The sequence below is a fragment of the Conger conger genome, chromosome 3 (genome assembly GCF_963514075.1).
Source record: "Conger conger chromosome 3, fConCon1.1, whole genome shotgun sequence".
Taxonomy (NCBI): domain Eukaryota; kingdom Metazoa; phylum Chordata; class Actinopteri; order Anguilliformes; family Congridae; genus Conger; species Conger conger.
Window position 1 is genome coordinate 14832146 of NC_083762.1, and position 22202 is coordinate 14854347.

Here is a 22202-nt window from a genome sequence, read left to right on the forward strand (position 1 = left end):
CCTGTTGGTTTTCATTCCAACCCTAACAAAGCGCCCCGCACACTCGGTAGCTCAGCTAGCTCGTAGTCGGTTGTGCTAAATAAGGGTTGAAATGAAAACCTGTCGGAGGGTAGATGTCCCGGAGCAGGGCTGGTCACCACTGATCTAGATCCTCCATAAAGGAGCCTTTTACTTCCACACCTCTCTCACTCTTCTGACTGCTCATCACTGGAGACGAGTGAACCTGTCAAGGGGACCAGAAGACAGGGCTTGCATTGTTTTCAGAGTATTTCGTAGGTTCCAGTATGCCAGACCAGCTGAGGAAAGTGGTCAAACAAATCTGTATTTCACTTTGGTCTGTTCTCTACCCGGTGAAAACATCAATGGTGGTTTTCTTTTTTTTGTCTTTTCCTTTCTGACTTTTAGAAGACTGATTGGCTTATTTTTATGTTACATGTGCTGTTCTGTCATTTTGAGAGCACTTTTCCTTAGCAGTTGTATAATAATGATACATGCAGCTAGCCTGCCAAAACCATGCGAGGCAGCTTTTCCCAGCATGTTGCAGCATGCCTTATCACCAGAGACAACTGGGCAGATTCCTAACAGTGCATTTCTACTCTCTCAGATGGGATAGACTAACTGGGTAAAGGGGGGGTGGGGGTGGGGGTGGGGCACATTTGGGGATGACCCAGAGGGGACACAGGGATGGACTGGTCTGAACAAGAAGGCCGGAAATGATCTCCCAAACACCCCTCTCCAAAAAAAAGTACACAATAACAAATCCATTCTGGACATCTCCATGGCAACCACAGAGGCTCTTATGAATTGTGTTGTTCTGATATGGGATCCATGTCCTTGGTGTAGACCAGTGAGCTCCTCAGCTCCAGGGGTGACACAGCTCTGGCTGCCTGCTCTCTCCGCCCTGCATTTGAGGCAGAATGTGATTTTTTGTTGCTGCCGTACCTTCAGTTTGTAGGAACGTCCGGCTGTCACCATCCTGCATCCTGGGACACGGTGCGTGAGTGTACGGTTACACACGGACTCTGTTTAGCCTTTCGTCTAAAAGAGGTGGCATTGACAGGAAAAAGGCGTCAAATGAAGAGTGCCAACCCTTGCACGCACGCACGCACGCTCATACACACACACACACACACACACACACACACACGTAATGTGTAGATCAGACAGACCAAGCGGAGCGGTGCTGATCATGTTATAATAACCTCACAGTTATTCGGTCAGAGTCCCGCACTAGCCTTAGAGCCAGACCTGAAAGTGTTGTATCTGTGCGGTTTTGCCAAGCTGCTGGGTGGTTGGTCGAGACCGTCCCAACGGGCTGAATGGTAGCCGTGAACGGGTGTGCTGTTCACAGTGTCATGGAAATTCCACAAGACTAAAAGTAGGTCTTCACCAATTTAATGTTATCTGTGTAGAAGGCACACACACGTCGGTCCACCCTTGTTTGAAACTTGGGGAAAACAAAGGTTATTCTTGTAGTCTATAGGCCCTGTAGTCCAGTGTGGGACAGGGGCCTCATGTCTCCAAGGGAACGAGGCGGTTTATGTCGGCTATATTAGGTGTGTTTAGTGGGTGGTTATGATCGCAGGTTCCCTCCGAGGTTCATGGGAAATGTAGTTTAGTTTTTAGCAGGCTGTCTTTGAGTGGAGGGAACAGTATCTGGTTATTATAGTGGAGGGGGGTTCGGGGTCAGTGATGATGTTGATTTCAACATTCCTATTTATTCAGTACGGCCTGGCTTTCTAGGTTGTCCTTCAACTCTCTCAAGGCCAATTTCTCTTGTAGACGTGCACGGATTTGCACGTTCTGTCATGCACGCACACACACACACACGACCCACACACTCGCACTCCGCTTACCTGTGGACCGAATACCTGGCCACACCGCTCCAAACCGAACAATTCTGAACACTGTTCCTTTCCACAAAGACGTCTTGAGATAATACTAATTTTAATATATTAATATATTCTGTGGTAACATTGTGTCCTGGCCGTTTGCGGAAGGAGGTCGGGGGGGGGGGGGGGGGGAAGCGGGTATTGTGGGTGGGACTGAACGGACCAGGCTGGGTGGAGTCAATACTGTTATTATTATGATTATGAAAATTAAAACTTTGCTATAATCCTGTTTACTTTGCCCCGTTTTTAAATCTGATTGTGGAAAAAAGGGGGAGATGTTCACGTGTACTCATGTTTGTGCCCGACTTTACTGCTTTTTCTTTTGCAAAATAAAGACACACACGAGTTCTCCAATACTGAGCACTGAGCTGGTACTTTCTCCTTCCTCCTGTCTGTTTGGTTTTTTTCAATATTTTTTATTTAAATTTTTGTTCTCTATGCCTGTTTGTACTGCTTCTCTTGCAGTCACTGCTGAATTTGTTCCTGATTGTTCTCTGTATATATTATAAATATTATATATAATTAAAATAAAAACAATATTCAATGTTGATCTACAAAAGTCACGCTGGTTGATTTTGTGTTATAGTTTTCTTCTAAATATCTTTTTGGTTTGGTGTGTGACTTGCTTAGTGTGCGTGTGCGTTTGCGTGTGTGTGCGCGCTGTGTGTCATAATTGCCGAAAGAGCCAATCGGGGAGGGAAGGTATCGGGGTACGCTACAACAACAGACATTCAGGCTCAGTTGATAAGAGCAGTCGTCTGGCAGTTGGAGCGTTGCTGGTTCAATCCCGCCCCGGGTGTGTCGAAGTGTCCCTGAGCAAGACGACTTACTCCCAATTACTTCTGACTAGCTGGTTGGTGTCATGCATGGCAGCCAATTGCTGTGGTGTGTGAGTGTGAATGGGGGAAGCATCAGTTGAGCAGTGCTTTGGATAAAGGCACTATATAAATGACAGCCATTTACCATTTACACCAATTTCCTACATTGTTGTGAAACAGTCACCCCTCTGGTAAGCTGAGCAACTGCAGCCTTCCTGCACCAACTGCACAAGTAGTGGGTTGAAAATATTCTTATTAATTTTGTCGCTCAGCTGAACCTATATCTTAATTATGAACTTATTTACATAAACTGCAAGATGTTTAATGTCAAACTGTAGTTTTAAAGTGCGCTAATTTAAGTGCTAACTGTAACTACAGTTTGAGCTGCTGTACATGTGGAGATGCCCCCTCTCCTCTGCTCCTCCGCTCTTCACCTCCTATCCTCTGCTCCCTTCATCTGCTCCTCTCTCTGCTCCTCTCCTCACTCCTCTGCTCCTCATCCGTTCCTCTCCTCTGCTCCACTCCTCTCTCCTCTGCTCCTCTTCTCTGCTCTACTCCTCTGCTCCTGTCCTCTCCTCCACTCCTCTGCTCCTATCCTCTCCTCTGCTCCACTCCTCTCTCCTCTGCTCCTATCCTCTCCTCCTCTCCTCTGCTCCACTCCTCTGCTCCTCTCGTTTGCTCCTCTCCTCCGTTCTTCCTCTCTGCTCCTCTCATCTGCTCCTCTCCTCCTCTCCTCTCCTCTCTCCTCTCCTCTGCTCCACTCCTCTCTCCTCTGCTCCTATCCTCTCCTCTGCTCCACTTTTCTCTCCTCTGCTCCTATCCTCTCCTCCTCTCCTCTGCTCCTATCCTCTCCTCTCTCCTCTGCTCCTATCCTCTCCTCCTCTCCTCTGCTCTGCTCTCCGTGCTGGTCTCCTGGGTGTCTGCTGGGAGGCCTTCGGTCACCTTGAGTTATTTATATCTCCTGCTCTGCTGGGAGGCTGGTGGCAGTGTGCACTGCAGACACAGGGTTCTAAGCCCTGTGTGTGTGTGTGTGTGTGTGTGTGTGTGTATGTGTGTGTGTATAAAAACCTGTGTGCTTTGTGCATACACACGCTCTCTCACACACTTTCTCACATGTTCTCATACTGACAAGTGCTCGCACAAGCACTTTCTCACACTGATACTTGCGTGCGCACACACACTTTCTCTCAAACAGATGTGCGCACGCACCCCCACACACACACAATGGCCTGTATTATATAGGCCAGAGATGGGAGTGCTTTCCTCAAGTCCGCTCGGGATCTTAATTACTGACCCAGACACCGTGCAAACCTCTGTGCCAAAAGCCCAGGCAGAGGCAAGATTAATATCAGGTGTGTTCTCGCTCCAGAAGGGGCAGACAGGTGCGTTCAGGGGCAATAAAACAAGATGGCGGCGGCTCCCTGTGCCCTCGTGGGCCCACCTTGAGATCGGGCCCGTCAGGTCATCTATCTCTGTGTCAGGTGACGCACTCGCAGGTTTCTGACCGCTGAAGCCACGCTTTGGTGGGCCAAGCTCCGTGTGGGCAGTTGGCTGCGGGAGTTACAGCAGGTGTGTGACCCAGATTTGAACCTGCTACGAACCCTGAGAGGCTCCTGGATTTTGTGCCCTTCAGCGTGATGCTGAAAACCAGCTCTGCGTGTGGAAAAACATAGCCCAGACACCTGGGCTAATGAAGTTTTGAGTTAGCAAATTTGAAAAATGTTGGTTAAAATTCCTTCAAACCGCTAATGCTATAACAAGACAAACCATAAGACTGACTGACTGATGCATTTGTTTAAATCATTGGTGCTTCCACCTAAAACACAGATTCCACCCACAAGAAGAAACACGCAGTGGCTTCAATTTCATTTTTTCCCAATTTTCTTTTTTTTATTTACAACCCCTACCCACCAACTGCCCCCCACCCCCATCGAACCACCCACCCCCCCCAAACCCGACCAGTCCATCTTCAACATCAACACCACCCCGTATCCACCCCCGCCACCCCCTCCCTACACACACACACACCCCATATCCACCCCCGCCACCCCCTCCCTACACACACACACACACCCCTCATCCAACCCCCCCCTCCCCACTCACACACACCTCTCATCCACCCCCACACCCCACCCCCCCCTCCCCCCACACACACACACACACACACACACGCCCCTCCGCCCCCCTCAGTCCAGCGGGCCCTGGAAGATGAGCTTGATGTAGCCCTGCTCCCCGCTCAGCCAGGTGCCGCAGAAGGGGCAGGCCGCGTGGAAGGCGTGCGTCCCGTGGGGCAGGGGGATCTGGCTCCACCCCCGCACTGTCCTTTCGGAGCAGACGTGGCCGCAGGGGCAGAAGGCGTGGGTGGGGGGTCCGGAGTCCAGGTACAGCCCTCCCTCGCAGCCCATCCACAGGGGCACGTAGGGCCCCACCCGTCTGCACATGGGGCACTCCCTGTCCCCGCCGGAGGCCGGGGCCGTGCCGGGGCCCCTCTCCCGCCGGAAGCCCCAGTTGTGGTAGCCGTGCACGTGGCCGCAGTTGACGTAGACCCAGGGCTGCTTCTTGTCCACGGTCTGACGCTGGGCGAGCGCGGGGAAGGCCAGCGTGTTGAAGCCCACGGGGCACTGCGGCCGCGCCGCGTTCAGCTCCTGCCGCAGGGACTCCAGCTGCTTCAGCGTGGGCGTGCGCCGCAGGCCCCCGGGGGTCCGCCACAGCAGCGTGGCCCCGCACAGGTCGATCAGAGAGCCGTCCTGCAGCGCGTTGGACTCGTTCTCCACCTGGGGAGGGAGGGGCGGGCCACGTCAGTGGGGGAGACCTTTGACCTTTCATGCCGTTTTCATTTTATTAAAACGGGAAGGGCAGAGTCAACGACAGTTTTCCGTGTTGTGAGACGGGGGGGGGGTCTGGAAACGGAGAGGAGAGAAACGGGGGACTTGTGCGGCCGCAGAGAGAAAGGGCATGGAACGCTCGACCTTTGATGCATCTTTATTAAAATGTGACGGGCGCAGCCGCGAGGAAACCAGGGGAGAAAAATGGGTCTGATGCTACTGAGGAAAGACAAGGCATCAAAAGTTTGACCTTTGGTGGCTCTTTATTCAGACTAGGAGGACAGAACCCTTTACATGCACTGAGGGAACCAAGGATGGACCATCCCCCAGCAGCTTGCAAAGCTTGTATTAAATAAACCTACATTTTATAAAGCTAATTTCCCCATTGAAGTCTAAACTATGAATTTACCCTGGCTAAATTACACTTTTAAATTCAATTTTCAATTGCCTTTTTTAATTCATCAAATGTCTTCACACTGAATGGATTATCCAGGCATTTTTGGTTTCCTGTGCTGCACAAAAGATTCCTTTTCCTCCCTTAATATTTAGGTACCAAATCTAGAAAAAGGGGGAGAAGAGGACTGTTGAAAAGAGAAGTGGAGAGAGAGTGAGTAAAAGAGAAGACAGCAATGGAGCCTGTTTTTAGAGTAACGTTGAGTAATGCTGGGTAAGCACTGCTCTAGAAAGAGTCCTTTGTTTCCCAAAGTCCCTGTGTGTTTCCCCACCATTGCTAATGCCTTTGTTGTTGTTTGTACCCTAGTGTAATTTCGCTTGTCAACACTAGGTGGCTCTATCACAGCTTTGTAAAAAACAGTCAGCCTACCCAGACTTATCCCTTATTTGCTCTTATTGTCTCTCCTCCCAGTAATAATTTAATTTAAGGGCAAGATCTCGGATTGAATTAACAGGACAGGTTTTTTTTAGCCCCGGAGTCATTCCCCTACTCTCTGCCTCTCTGAGCACCCCACTTGGAGGTGCGTCAGGTAAAACACCAGGGTTTTTTGTAGTTTATTCGATTTTTGCCCATTTAGCTTTGGTCTGTACCGCACCTCCATCGACTCCAGTCAGTGTGCGTTTCTGTTGAGATTTGTTTCCGAGCATGGAAGCCCAAGGCCCAGTTTAAACAAGGTTTCACACACACTGATGGGTTCGGCGGAGGTTTCTGTTTGTCTCCCTGACAAAGGAGCTGGGAGCTGGCCACCGCCCCGCCCCATCCCCGCCCCTCTCACCAGCTTCCCCCTCTGCTGGGCGGAGCGCGTCTCCCGGAGGGCGTAGACGTTCCCGCACACCGAAATCTCCCGCCACAGACCCGGGGCCGGCTCCGACACAAACTCTCCCGCCGGGTGCATCACCAGCACCCCATTGGTGGTCAGCCCGTCCATCAAACCGTCAGAGGTCCGCCATTTGGCCGCCCGCTCCTGATGGACCCGCCCACAACCACACGGACACGCACACACGCACACACACACACGCACAGACATGCACATACACACACAACACACAAACACACAACACACACACACACACACACACACAGACACGCACATACACACACAACACACAAACACACACACAAACACACACAAACCATGAACACGCACACAGATACACAAACATGCACGCACACACACACACACACAACCAAAAGACAAGGGGAGAGTATGAAAACCAGGATATGTCCACTGTTATTTATTTTCAGCACACCTACAGTAATGCATGCTATCCTCCCTGAAGTCTCAGGGAATAAATTCACACCTTTATGTACCCAAGGGTTGAGACATCCTGTGTTATTCAGTGAGTCAGAGTTTACTGTGTACCGCAAAAAAGACTGGTTATGACAAGTGTGTGATTGACAGCCAACAGGTTTCACAGGCATTTCCAGTCTTTAGTGACAACAAGGATCTTTATAACACAAATCCACTGTATGTAACAGGCTAATGCGGAGCTTTAATGAATGCTGAATGAATGCTCCTGAACCCCCTGATTCTCACTGACAGCAGTGGGGAGACAGACCATCTGCACCTTCAGGGTTTTGGATTTAAAGTGTGAGTAAGGTTTCGTTCTCCCCCTCTCTTTACTGTGGAGGAGGATTCTACACGGCCAGGCAGAAAAAAAAATCCACTGGATACAGTGTCAGGCACATCCCAAAAAAATATCCCCAGCCAATTTCACCATTTCTCCAGACAACTCGATATTCAGAATAGAGCAGGACCTCCAAGGGATGGGTGCTTACATTTCTAAAATGTCTGGTAAGAGTAAACGAACTCACCAGGCACGGATAACATTTACCAGAATTTAATTTCGCACACCCTGTGTACACAGTTATCTCCATCTTCCCTGTATGGAAATGATGCCACTAGAACAGGCGCTCGGTGCCAGGGACATAGTGTGTGTGCCAGCTACACGGGGATCCAGGCCTACTGTACTGCTACTGTATGTGGGGTGCCAGTGCAGTGCCATGGTTACAGAACTGGGCTGCTAAGGCTAGGTTGCAGGTTTTATTCCCATCTGGGGTGCTGCTGCTGTGCCCGCGAGTGAGTTATTTAGCCAGAGTAGCTTCTGAATATCTTGCTGTATGAATGTACTCTACTGTATAAGCCTGTAGCCTAGTGGCTAAGGTACATGACTGAGCTTTCTGACAGCCCTATACTGTAAACCACGCTGGTTCCTTCCTGTACGCGCATTTGCAGTCTGCGGCTGTAGCTGGTGCTTTCGCAAATGTCGGATCGCGACGTGATCGAGCTAGCTGAGTAACGATGAGCGGAGAGGTTGGCTGAAAATCCTGAAGCGGACGGGCCCGGGCTGTGCAGCCCTGCCGCGGGTTCACTCACCCCCAGGAAGATGTTCTTGGAGGAGTCGAACCCTGCGGCGTAGATGCGGGCGGTGTAGGGGGGCGCGCGCTCACACAGGATGCGGCAGGCGTAGCGGGAGATGGTGCTCTGGGCCGACTGCCCCCCCTCCCCCCCGCCCCCGTGGCTCTGCGCGCTGGGCGACGTGTCCGTCACCACGAAGTCAATCATGCTCTCCGTGGAGCGGCCGATCTGCAGGAGACACGCACACACAATGTCTCTGCTGCGACTGTGCGTGTGTGTGTGTGTGTGTGTGTGCGTGTGTGTCTATGCGCGTGCATGCGTGTGTGTGTACATGTGTGTGTGTGTGTGTGTGTGTGCGTGTGTGCGTGCATACGTGTGTGTGTGTGTGTGTGCGTGTGTGTCTATGCGCGTGCATGCGTGTGTGTCTATGCGCATGCATGCGTGTGTGTGTGTGTACATGTTTGTGTGAGTGTGTGTATGTGTGTGTGTGTGTGCATGTGTGTGAGTGTGAGTGTGTGAGAGAGAGAGGGTGTGTGAAGCTCACCTGGAACATGTCTGTATTGGTATCATGTGTGCTTGTGTGTGTGCACATGTGTGTGTGTGTGTGTGTGTGTGTGTGTGTTTGTGTGTGTGCACGTGTGTGTGTGTGTGTGTGTGTGTGTGCCTGTGTGTGTGTGTGTGAGAGAGAGAGAGAGAGAGAGAGAGAGAGCGAGAGGGGGTGTGTGAATCTCACCTGGAACATGTCTGTATTGGTATCATGTGTGCTTGTGTGTGTGCACATGTGTGTGTGTGCCTGTGTGTTTGTGTGTGTGCCTGTGTGTGTGTGTGAGAGAGAGAGAGAGAGAGAGAGAGGGGGGTGTGTGAATCTCACCTGGAACATGTCTGTATTGGTATCATGTGTGCTTGTGTGTGTGCACATGTGTGTGTGCCTGTGTGTGTGTGTGTGTGTTTGTGTGTGTGCCTGTGTGTGTGTGTGAGAGAGAGAGAGAGAGAGAGAGAGAGAGGGGGGTGTGTGAATCTCACCTGGAACATGTCTGTATTGGTATCATGTGTGTACTCCACAATAACCGAGTGACTCCTGGACAGGGTGTACGAGATGCTGTGCTGGCTTTTGTTGCTAAGCGCCTGTAACACACACACACACACACACACACACACAAAATCAGAAATTGGGATTGATTTGGCCAGTGCTCTCAGCACAGGAAGCATCTGTTTTCAGGCCAGACTTGCATTGATGATCTGCACTAAGTGGACCCCTGAGCTTGCATTTAATGACACATTCTGAGGTGCAGCTATAGAGATAAGCTAATGAGCTACAGGCTACCACAGATCAATACGATCGGTCTCTGAAAATAGCACTGTGTTTGGTCTGGTTGCTACATCAAATAATTGATCCTTTTTTCCCCCCGTTTCATAGAGAATTCAGGTTTCATCTAAAGCTTAAAGTGGATCCACATGCTAAATCAAAGTTTTGGTTAAGTATCATTCAAGCTGGGGTGCTCTTGAACGAGTGACCTCTGACCTTTGACACCAGGGGGGTTGAGATGTTGTGGATGACATCAGGCTTGACCCCGTTGGCTTTCGTCCTCCGATGTAGGGCCAGACGGCTCCTCCTCCGGCCTTTGTCCCCATTGGCCAGCGAGCCGTTGTACCTGGCGGGCACAGAGACGCCATGTCCACCAGTCCGACCTGTCCCTCTGTCCCCCAGAGTAAACTTCCGCTTTCCAGTTACCCAAACAGACCACCTCTCTACCTTTGCCCTTCCATGGGCTGGTGAAAAGAGTTTCACAAGTGCTGTTTTTATGCCGCCATTTTATGCAAATTTGACTCAGAAACTGCACAGTAGGGCACAGGGGGGGGGGGGACTCTTATCTAGTGATGAAGAGGGAGAGAGGTCTGAAAAGGGAGAGAAAGGCCAGAGGGGAGGGAGGCAGAAAACAGGAAATGGAGGAGAAATGTTCCATCCGGTGCTGAGCAGTTACATGCAGTGCAGTATTTCTCAGCTTTTCGTTTCATTATTTTGTTTCTCCACCTCTCTGTGCTCTCATTTCCCCTCTCTCTCCAACTCCCGCTCTCTCCTTTCTCTCTCTTTGTGTGTGTCTCTCTCTCTCCCTCGACTCCCCTCTACCCCCTTCCAGTGACACGTACTCAAATATTGTCCAAATGGCACAATCACTTAATTTATGTGCACATTGGGAACAATTGCTGGCACATTGGGAACCATAGACAGAGAAGAAACACCTATTGCCAAATAAACTACTGACTTGAATTGAATTTTGATCGTATTGTTATCATTGACTTACACTGACAGGGGCGACTGAAGGCCTATACTGGAGGCAAGTGCACGGGCACTAGAGAGCACCATCTCTAAACATGACCAGGAAGTGAGCTTCAGAAAAGATTGACCAATATTGGCCCCTTGGTCAGTGACCTGCACACTGTCTGTCAGCTGTAAATATTGCACCTCTGTCTGATGTGCTATCAGCCATTTTTTACATAACATGTACATTTCAGCCGTCCAGTGGACACGCTTACCCAGAGCGATTTACAAAGGGTACTTTAATGCAGCTGGATATTTTACTGGATATTTTGATCCTGCCCTAGGTCTGTCAAAGTGTCCCTGAGCAAGACACCTAACCCCCCAAATGCTCCTGACAAGCTGGTTGGTGCCTTGCATGGCAGCTAATCGCCGTTGGTGTGTGAATGGGTAAATGAGATGAAGGATAAAGGCGCTATATAAATTCCAACCATTTACCATTTACCATTTACCAGTCACAATTTACCATTCACCATTTACCATTCACTATTTACCATTCACCATTCACCATTTACCATTTACCGTTCACCATTCACTATTTACCATTCACCATTTACCATTCACCATTCACCATTCACATTCACCATTTACCATTTACCGTTCACCATTCACTATTTACCATTCACCATTCACCATTCACCATTTACCATTTACCATTCACCATTTACCATTTACCATTTACCATTTACCATTTACCATTCACCATTCACCATTTACCATTTACCATTTACCATTTACCATGTGCCTGTGGTTTTGTGGCTGCAGGGGAGGCTACTCACCCCAACACGATCAGCTCCCCGTACACCACCGGCTCCTTCTCCCCCGGGCAGAGGCTGTCCTGGGGCTGGGACCCCGGCCCCACTGGGGAGGAGTGCTGGCTCTTGTTGCAAGAGGGGCGCAGCTCCAGAGACGAGGGGGGACACAGGGCCTCCGTGCTGCCCTCCAAAACCATGCCCGCCGGCCAAAACCGGGCGCACAGCTGGGGGGGGGGGGGGGGGGGGAGTACTGTTATTTAGTATTATTCAGTGTGAAATGTATGTTCTCTTCAAAACTGTATACTTTGGCAATATAAAATGTAGTGCTTTGTCATGCCACTAAAGCAAATTGAATTGAGCGAATCAGAGATGAAGAGTGAAAGAGAGACAAAGTGAGACCATGAAAGACAAACAGAGAGAGAGAGTGTGTGTTTTAAATGCATGGTTTCTTCAATACTCTATGATTTGGTAATATACAATGTAATGTTTTGTCATGCCACTAAAGCAAATTGAATTGAAATGAGAGAGAGAGAGAGAGAGAGAGATAATTTGTGTTAAATGCAAGTTTTCTTCAATACTGTATGTCTTGAATTGAGAGAGTGAGAGAGAGAGAGAGCGTGTGAAAGAGAGAGAGAGAGAGAGAGAGAGAGAGAGAGAAAGAAGATAAACACAGGGAGAGTTAAAGAGGGAAGGAAATCCATATTGAGACAGAGAATTAGAGAGCAGGGTTCACCCACACCATGCCCGCCCACGCCATGTTCACCTGTTTCAGTCATACGGTGACTCCGTGTTCAGCTATTGTGCGTTTACACTAATCTCACTTTGAAATTGTCTGTTGCTGCAGAGGCGTTTTCGGAGCAAGCCCGTAATATTAAAGGGGCAAAGCAGTGAGGCAACCGATTGACTATGCGGCGTGTCTTGTTAAGAAATGCCACGCTGGTATTTGCGGTTTCCAATAAAAATCAGGCCAGCCCATACACATACACTCACCGCGATGTAAATTTCAGTTTAATCACTGCTTTTCCTCTGAAGGCTTTTTCGAGGAATCAAACAAGACAATGAGAGTACATCAAAGCAAACAAAGATAATTTTATGACTCTCTCCTCACCCCCCAAAAATACAGTGAAAGCACAGATATAGACTCCCATTTCATCTAGTAAAATGAGTCACTGTCATACAGAAAATTCTAAATGTAGTGTAATCCTGGGGACAGTACATGTGAAATGATCTGAAAGAGGTTTTTTTTATGTTCACCATATCTGCTTGCCATCTACAAACGAAGACTGGAATACTCTGATACACTCTAGGGTACCATTAGAGCAGGTGTGCCCAACGACGGCTGATCTGTTTTAGGATGTTGTGCCTTCTGGTCTTAATGAATTAATTGACTCAATGTTATCTTATCTGACAAGTTTATGAGTACCAGCTACAACTGCAGCCTGCAAGTGTAAACGAATGACTTCGCTGTGCTCAAGTACAGGTTCAGTCATTTATAGAGCTGCCAGGCAATTCAAAACAAGGCAGTTGGTTGGAACAAAAACCAATACGCAGACCGGCCCTAGAGGACCGGAGTAGTGCACCCCTGCATTAGAGTCTGGGGTGTCGTTAGCCAATTAGGAGCAGTGGAACATACTCTGGTGCATCCTGGGAGGGAAGGGCTGGTTTAATACAGAACTCAAACCTAATGAACTCATAATGAAGTCACGTTTGAGGCTTTTCATTTTTAAGAGGAAGCAGCCATGAGGGAGGTGTAGGCTTAGCATTTAGAAATGCTAATAAAGTCCAATCCCAGACATGCAACCATGTGGATAGTGACACAGGCAGGGGCCCTCAGCCAACATTTGATGTAAAACAGTAAAAAAAAAAATATATATTTAATTAAAAATTAAAAATTTCATTTTGGCACATGCTGTTGAAGAAGCCAAATTCACTCCAAAGCTGCAGATTATTTACCAACGCTTTCCATGATCACACAGACGCTGGGGAAAAATGCCCAGGTGTGTTTAACGATTTTGACAGAGCTAGCTAAAGTACATGAACAAGATACACTCACAACTTACTTTAAAAAAAAAAATGCGAACATGTCTACAAATACAGTCTGTGTGTGCGTAACAGACATGTGTTAATTTACAGAAATCATAAACTGAATTACAGACCAGACCAAAGAAATAAACATAACATAAAGTATTTATATATACTCACTGAGCACTTTATTAGGTATACCTACACCAGCTTGTTAATGCATATATTTAATCTGGTAATCATGTGGCAGAAATTAAATGCATAAAAGTATGCAGACATGGTCAATAGGTTCACCTGTTTTTCAGACCAAATGTCAGAATGGGGCCAGACATGTAGGTGACTAACACCACACATTACAACAGTTGTATGCAGAAGAGCATCTCTAAACACACAATGGGTCAAACCACTTATGTGGATAGGCTACAGCAATAATTCTAAAACACAAGTCAAATAAATACCTAATAAAGTGCTCACTGAGTGTACGTGTATTGATTTGAGTACAGTATAATTTCCATATGGTAACACATCTACTACATATAATAACACATAACCCATATACTAGAGACAGTAATGAAAACCAATCTCTATAAATACTGCACATACGTATACTGTATGTGCATATGATGTGGTCTCTCTGCACAAAATGAAGGAGTGTAAAAACGACTGGACTCAGATGTCAGTTATCTTGCATGTTCTCTGCTGTAATGGAGAACACAGGGGCGGTATGTGAGGGAGGGAGGGAGGGGACAGAGGAAGAGAAGGCATTGCAGCTTGGGATAAGAGTGGGGGATCCAGAGAAAGAGGGATGGGGATGTGAAGAGAGAACAAAGGAAGGTGGGGAAGAGGGTATCAGACACAAAGAGGGGGGCGTGGGCTGAGGGTGGGTGGGGGTGTGTGTGGTGGGATGGGGTGGGGGTGGGGGGGGGGAGAGTGTGAAGCTGAGAAAGAGGCAACCAGAACGAGACAAAGAGAGGAAGTCAATAATGGGGAGATCACGTGTGTTAGGGGTGTGTGGGTGTGTGTGTGTGTGTGTGTTGGGGGAGGGTGTGTGTGTCTAGATGTGTGCATGTGCGCATGTGCGCATGTGTATATGTGTCTACAAGGGAGCATTCATGCATATGTGTGTCTGTGAGCATGCACATGTCTACATGTCTGTGCCTGTGTGTCTCTGAATCTGTGTGTGTGTGCGCACGTGTGTGTGTACATGCGTGCACGTGTGTGCATGTGTCTGTGTGCGTGTGTGGATGTGTGTTTGTGTGTACAAGTGTACACGTGTGTGCATGTCTGTGTGTGCATGTGTCTGTGTGCGTGCGTGTGGATGTGTGTGTGTGTGTGTTTGTGTGTGTGTGTGTGCGCATGTGCAGGCTTTTGACAGGGTGATGGATCGCTCGCTCTGTGCATGGCACTTTCTAATCAACCTGGGGGAGTCGAGGCAGAGAGAGGGAGAGAAAAGGAGAGAGAGCAAGAGGTAGAGAGAGGGAGAGAGAGCAAGAGGTAGTGAGAGGGAGAGAGAAAGGAGGGAGAGAAAGAGAAGAGGAAGAGAAGAGAGGGAGAGAGAGCACAGAGAGGTGGAGAGAAACAAAATAATGAAACTAAAAGCTGAGAAATACTGCACTGCATGTAACTGCTCAGCACCGGATGGAACATTTCTCCTCCATTTCCTGTTTTCTGCCTCCCTCCCCTCTGGCCTCTCTCTCCCTTTTCAGACCTCTCCTCTCCTCCCTCTCTTAATCACTCTACATTCTTTCTCTCTACCTTCCCTCCAGAGTGTGTGTATGTGTGTGTGTGTTTGACTGCATGTTTTTGCATGTGTGTGTGTACATGTGTACCCCCATGGATTCATCCTGTAACAAATTAACAAATGCTGCTGGTGAAGCTCTCTCTCTCTCTCTCTCTCTCTCTCTCTCTCTCTCTCTCTCTCTCTCTCTCTCTCTCTCTCTCTCCCTCTCTCTCTCTCTCTCTCTCTCTCACACACACACAATACAATGCAAATTTGATTAATGCATACCGTTCAAAGAACATTCAAATCACGCTGAACAGGGAAACAAACAATGGACTTCCTGTTTAAAGTAGAGATGTGCTCTGAATATTGGACACACAACCCCACTCTCTTTTGTTTAAAACAGAGCACTGCCCCCTAAGTGCATTCAGCTGTTAACGCGATACAACATTTAGGCATTTTCATTATCCAGTGATCTACACAGCTTACATAATTTGAATATGGACTGACGCAATTCATGTTAAGTACCGTTCTCAAGGGTACAATGGCAAGACCCCACCTGGGAAGGTCCCTAACCTTTATATTGCACCCTGCTGAAAACAGCAGCTCAAGCTAAGTTTTGAAACATCTCGTAGTTGGTTGGCCAATTCACACCAGCTCCATACTCAACACGGTTTGACCAGCTTGAGCTGTGTTTTTGAAACACAGCTCACAGCGGGCGGGAATTTCAAGCTGATGATAGGATGATGGATTTTAAACCAGGGCACTGCCATCCTAAATCTCTCCCCCAGTAGTACACACAACCCCAGCTCACTAGTGCAGTTTGGGTACTTCCCATCACTGAGCAGGAAGCACTGAACATCCAGCCCAGGAAGTGGTTTAGTGGCTGAAATACCTGTGCAGACCCAGTTTGCACCTTACACAGGTGCAAGACAGGAAGAGCCAGCTCCCTCCCCCTCTTCCTAATGCAAACAGCACACATTCGAAAATACACTGAGAAATATGTTACCGATATACGTATAGCAACACATCGCAATATAGTGAAACAAACATACACATTATTACCACATTAAGATATTACAACATCCATCGATCTATCCCGATCCAGTTATTCCTGGTTGAGGTCACAGGGGGTGGGGGGCGTTGCTGGGCTGGAGCATATCCCAGCATGCATTGGGCGCAAGGCAGGAATATACCTCGGACAGGTCGTCACTACACTGCAGTATTGCAATATATTGCACTACGTTACAGTCCTACAAAATGCCCCACACTGCGCATTGCATCATGTTCCATTTCTGTACGGACTGGCCTACTGAGCCTGTCCCCACGGCAACACCCCTGGGCAGATTACTCCTGATGTACCATGCTGCATGTTTATTTTTGTCCCCGTCACAAACTTCAGATGCAGGAAAAATCAGGCCAAAGGTGGGGGGGGATGGAGAACCAGACGAGGGCAGGCCTGTCCTTTCAGAAAATGTGCGGTTACGTGGTTCAAACCATCTTGGGGACATACTCAGACCCTCCGCCATCACCTTACAAATACCCCTTCCCTTATGTGCCCTTTCAGGGCCATGAGGCTGGTGCCCGGTCTGTGGCATGAGAAGAACTAAAATTATCTAAAAATTTATTTTTTTGGCAGCTTGGTGCCGATTCATGAGTGCAGTCTTTTACCACGGTATCTGAGAAGAAAACACTGTCCTGCCCCATCCCATTAATCAGAAAGCACCTGGTTAAAAGACTGGTCAAGGGCAAAGTCCCTGCTGTCAATCATCCCAGTGCAGGTCATGTGACCTGAGTGCTTGAAGACATCCATGCTGGAGGTCATGTGACCTCAGCACTTGAAGATATCCAAGCTGCCATTGGCCACAAAGTCACAGTGGCCCTATTAGTTCTGTGACTGCATGGAAGGGTACATCAATTACTCATCTGAACCATTAAAATACTTCATTCTCTCTACTCAGTGTTTACTAAATATTAATGTTAATGTTTTTTAATATTAAAAAAATCATTGACATTTCATTAGCAGTGACTATGGGGAAAACAGATGAAGAACAGGCTGCTCTCCTGCCTTGCAGTAGTGTGGGTAATCACCCCATTCTGGGGCTGGTCAGTGATGACTGGTGAGTGTCCACAGGCCTGGTCTGGCTGAACGTGGGCGAAACGACGACATGCTATTTAATCATCCCACCACCCGGAGAGGTGGGCTATTATTCTCATCTACAGTACGCTCCCTTCCCATCATCCCCTGCAACCACCGCTGGACAACAGAAGAAGAAGATGCATGTCTACCATAGCAGGGCTGACTTTCCCCCCTGACAAAATCTGGACCCCCCTCTGGATGTCGGCAAGCACAGCATATTCACCTTTAATTTATCTTCTTCTTTATTTATTTTTCGTTGGATTTGCACCGTCTAGCGTGAAGCCGGCGGGGTAGCTGGATCCGCCCGTCGAAAAGCCACGAGGACGGGAATCTAATTTTGGAGCCTGATGGAGAAAGTGGAAAAATGGCTTTTCGCATTTCTATGAGTGTGAGCCAGGTTTTGGTCTTTGGGGGTACAGGGCATAGAACCCTGCTGGATGAGTGTGAGGAAGCCTAAGATTTAGGCCAATCAATCAATCAATCAATCGATCGATCGAACAGGGATCGTAAATTATACATGACTGTTATAGCTTCATTCACTGCCAATTTTGAGGGAAAGGCACAGTCACATAACATACTTCTAGCGTCACTGATGTGGAAAACGTAGTTATTTAATGAGCTTAAACACATATTTTAGCATAACAGCACAAACACAGACTTCAAAACAATTGGTTTTTATATAGTATACGAGTGAAGATAACAGATTATTTTAAAATAAAGAAAATGACAGCCCAAATAGAGAGAGTACAAACAGAGACTAAATGAGATTCAGCAGAGCGGTAGGTACAGGCACCTGAGGGAAAAGTATGATCTCTGTTCAGATAATGACACTTCAGTAAACTACATCATCCAATATTAAGTAAAACTACATTATATGCTCTTCTCTGGATTACACTGCACAGCGGTGGTATGCCACACTCCATGACGCCCGTACATCAGACAGAAATACGACGTTTGCTGCAGTAAAACAAATAATCACTGTAATTATTACATCTCTCTTTCGCACAGCATTTGCATAAATCTACATAGCTGAAGCAGTCTCCTCCACTGCAGAGGTCAGTGTGAGGTGAAAACAGGAGGTGATATTCTATTCTACTCATTATTATACAGCGCTTAAGTAACTACCTATATCTGAATGCCTAATAACCCTTCCTCCCTCGATTCCTTCAAGGGTCTTCCAGCTGGAAGCGCACCTTTCCGACTCTCTTCCTCTTACAGAAGGGCTCCCGGCTCAAAACGAAGCTTTTAAATTCTGTTTCCGGCACTCCGTTATGACAGTGACAGTCGAGTGGAATTACTCACATCCCAAGACAAGTCGCAACGCTGCAGTTTCGGTTGCATCATCGGCCCCATTTGGTGTAGATCACAGATCACTTGTCCTTAGGTACATAAACCTGAAGGATCGCTCTACGGCAGGGGTCGGCAACCCTGGTCCTGGAGAGCCGCAGGGTGTGCTGGCTTTCGTTGTTACTTGGCATTAATTGATCAATGAAAGCCGTTGATTGCACAGTTAACTCACCTCACCTGGTTTCTTGGGTCTGAATCGGTTGCTTATTTTAAGGTGGAGACGAAAGCCAGCACACCCTGCGGCTCTCCAGGACCAGGGTTGCCGACCCCTGCTCTACGGTCACTTCCACTTACGAAAATCTGCTGTTCTCTTATGACCACAAAGTGCCTTTCCATCCCTTTCTGTTGGAAATTCATTCATTCATTAATTCATTATCCTAACCCGCTTATCCTGAACAGGGTTGCAGGGGGGCTGGAGCCTATCCCACCATCCCATACATTGGGCGAAAGGCAGGAATACACCCTGGACAGGTCGCCAGTCCATCACTGGGCACACACACAAATCACTCACACACTCACTCATACTTATGGGCAATTTAGACTCTGCAAATAGCCTAGCCTGTATGTCGTTGGACTGTGGGAGTAAACTGGAGTGTCCAGAGGAAACCCACGCAGACACGGGGAGAACATGCAAACTCCGCACAGAGAGGCCCCGGCCAACGGGGATTCGAACCCAGGACCTCCTTGCTGTGAGGCGGCAGTGCTACCCACTGCACCATCCGTGCAGTGAGAGACTCTGTTTAAACCTTTTGAAATGCACTGTAGGTTTTTGTGGAATGTTATTTTGTTAAGTCAGCACTCTAGAACTCCACTGCTTTCAATTACCGGTAGTGATTGTTACATCGCCATTAGAATGTTCAGATAAGAACGATCTAATCAGATATTTGTGCAGATGGCACACTTCAACAGGAAGTGTATGGGGGGAAAAAAGTTACTTTCTCTTTCTCATGCTGCATGCCATCATGAGATCTTTCTGCACACAGCCGCCCCCTCCGCCTCCACCCGGGACTCACGGAGAGAGTGTGCAAGTGGGCAGTACCGTAATATCAGCTCCTCCACCTACGGACAGCATCGCTGACTCACCGATTCCAGCTCAACCCACCACCATCAGTGACAGACAACTGGCATCCCGCTGAGTATCGCTGATGATGCCGTTTCCTTATTTTAAAACATGCCGACCGAAAAAAAAAAAGATTTAAAAACTGCAAAAATTCTACACTACGTCTGCCAGTCCTCTAAAACAGAAATTGACTAAATATTTGAATGGGATTCTGCTTTACAGATTAGCTATTACTGCACGTAGGCCTAACTGTAACTGGATTGTGTGACAATGATGATGACGATGATTATTATTGTAATGATCACAATAATCATTACAGTAGCGGGCGTAATAATAATTGTTCATTTAAAAATGGATGTGAGAAGCATCCCAGAAAAAGCCGAGCAGCTGCCAGTTATGACACAGCAGGTTGACAGCATGACCTCATTACAACCGTAGAAAGGGCACAGCAATGACACAGCAGCAGAGGCCGGAGCAGTGAAAGTTTCTACGGAATCAAAGGATGTTTAGACTGAACACAAAGGGCAACAGAGGAGTTATCAATACAAGGAATAAATCTAGAGTGCGCTACATTTAGCAAAAAAAAAAAAAAAAAAGAGTTCACCTCATAAGCACCCACTCACATACGAGATGCTTTTTTTGAAGCTTTTTTTTTTTCTCTAAAAGTTTCAGTTACCGAAGCAACAACTAACCGCACACAAATCTGATAAGATCTTTTGCAAACCAACAGAAGTTTCATAAAATATGAGCAGTACCTAATGTGATTTTTTCCCCATAAAACTATAGCCTATTATGCCTAAACAAATATGAGGTTTAATATCTTGCCCTTCAAAAATGTATATAGAATTAAATTGAAAGTATACTTTGAAATAAATAACTTTGAGGCAGTTTATCGTTCACTGTTTTAGGTGTAGTTTTTTTTACTTTTTAAATATTACATATTACGACTCTTTCTGTTCCACTGTCCTTAGTCCCTTCACCTGCTGTATTGCAGTGTATTGCGTGTCCCGCTGTCACATTCAAACTGTCGGCTACTATTGCTCCATCCCACGGGATATGGTTGTGGTTGCAGTCGCCAGCGAAATCGCAAACTGGCCTTGTCATTGGCATCGAATAACAATAAAAGAAAGCTGGGTAGGCACACAAGAGACACCTTATTCTTCACGTCACATTGAACTAAACAACATATCGATAATGCCAGGTAGGCTATAGCCGACTGGGGTAATTCAACTGAATCAAGGATCGGGATTGATAGCCTATTGATTTTTACTCATGATGGTGAGTGAATGTTATTCATGCTGAAATCTGCGTGGCATCAATTTCACATCGAACGTCTCAAACGGTCCGTATGTTTTTTTTTTTTTTACTTCATCCCAATGCTTTCGACTTAACAGTACAACAATCTCTGAGGTAAGAACAGACAGGTTAACAAATTCTTCAGTAGCCTAAAGGCAATCGTCGTCACGCGTACAGACACGCCGAAAAGAAGAGGGGCGACAATAGCGAATAAATACAACGCAGAATAGGCTACATCTAGTTTTTATGGCAGCCAGACTGCAATGCGAGAATAACTTGCTCATAACACAGCTGACGCACATCACCGAAGCGCTGTGGATATGTGTTGGCCATATTATGGTATGAACAAATATAACAGGTAGATTAATCTATAAATAAATACCCGGTGACGTCTGACGATGGAGAACCGTCTGCTTTTAAGTCCGTTTGATGTCCGCCCCCCGCTGTGATGTAGTCTGAGATACGGGCGCTGAGATGTTACCGTTCCCTCGGCTGTGTTAGGTCTGATTGCGGTATCGCTAAGAACAACACCTTCTGCATTGCTTCTGCGTTGTCATCGCTTATATTGGAAACGGCACGTTCGTTCGTTTTCCAGGAGACGAGTAGTGGTTCAGGCAATCTGTCGTCACGCCCGTCACGCCCATCTCCCCATCTCTCCCTCTCTTTAAGGTAGCCTACTCTCATGAACAGTGCAATTAAGCGAGAAAAGATAAATGTGGATAGCTCAAAATTGGGTTTTGTTTTGTGCGGAACCGATCCACCGCTGTTGTGAAAATGTGAACATTTTGAATGTATGCCTATAAGTAGATTCGTCGTTCCATGTTCATTACGCCAGAGTTTCTAATGGCATGCAAATAATAAAAAAACATATGTATATGTTATACATCCCACGAACATAAAACATAACCTGAAAGTTAAAATAGGCATGACAAAGTCAAGTGACAAAACCTGTAACATGAAGTCCTGACTGTTTCAAATTGTAAACCAATGATAACTGGCAGCAAAAACAGCAGCCTTCATACCAGCACAGCAATACACTTATCAAAATAGATGGCAGTTAGCTTTGATTCGCTATGTACATTGTGCTAGAAGTACTGTTCCAAATTTCTTCGTTCCTCTGGAGTATTTTGGATATGTAGCTTATAGTTTGTTGTGTGACTATGATTAACTTATAGGTGTTTTGGCAATTGTGTGTGT

At 47.3% G+C, this 22202-nt stretch overlaps 1 protein-coding gene across 3 annotated transcripts; it reads right to left on the minus strand.

Moving 5' to 3' along the window:
* Window positions 1-4866: 4866 nt before the first annotated feature.
* Window positions 4867-21602, minus strand: peli3 (pellino E3 ubiquitin protein ligase family member 3). Of its 3 annotated transcripts, none has more exons than XM_061234749.1 (8): window positions 21388-21602; window positions 17526-17646; window positions 11445-11644; window positions 9871-10000; window positions 9372-9473; window positions 8367-8576; window positions 6765-6953; window positions 4867-5484 (listed from the first exon to the last, which is right to left on the minus strand). In XM_061234749.1, the coding sequence occupies exons 3-8, from the start codon at window positions 11615-11617 to the stop codon at window positions 4897-4899; spliced, it is 1392 nt and encodes a 463-aa protein (XP_061090733.1). In that variant the 5' UTR covers window positions 11618-11644; window positions 17526-17646; window positions 21388-21602; the 3' UTR covers window positions 4867-4896. The 3 variants fall into 3 exon arrangements, with proteins under 3 accessions (XP_061090733.1, XP_061090734.1, XP_061090732.1); XM_061234750.1 differs by lacking the exon at window positions 21388-21602 and adding an exon at window positions 18605-18650; XM_061234748.1 differs by lacking the exon at window positions 17526-17646.
* Between the last annotated feature and the right edge of the window lie 600 nt (window positions 21603-22202).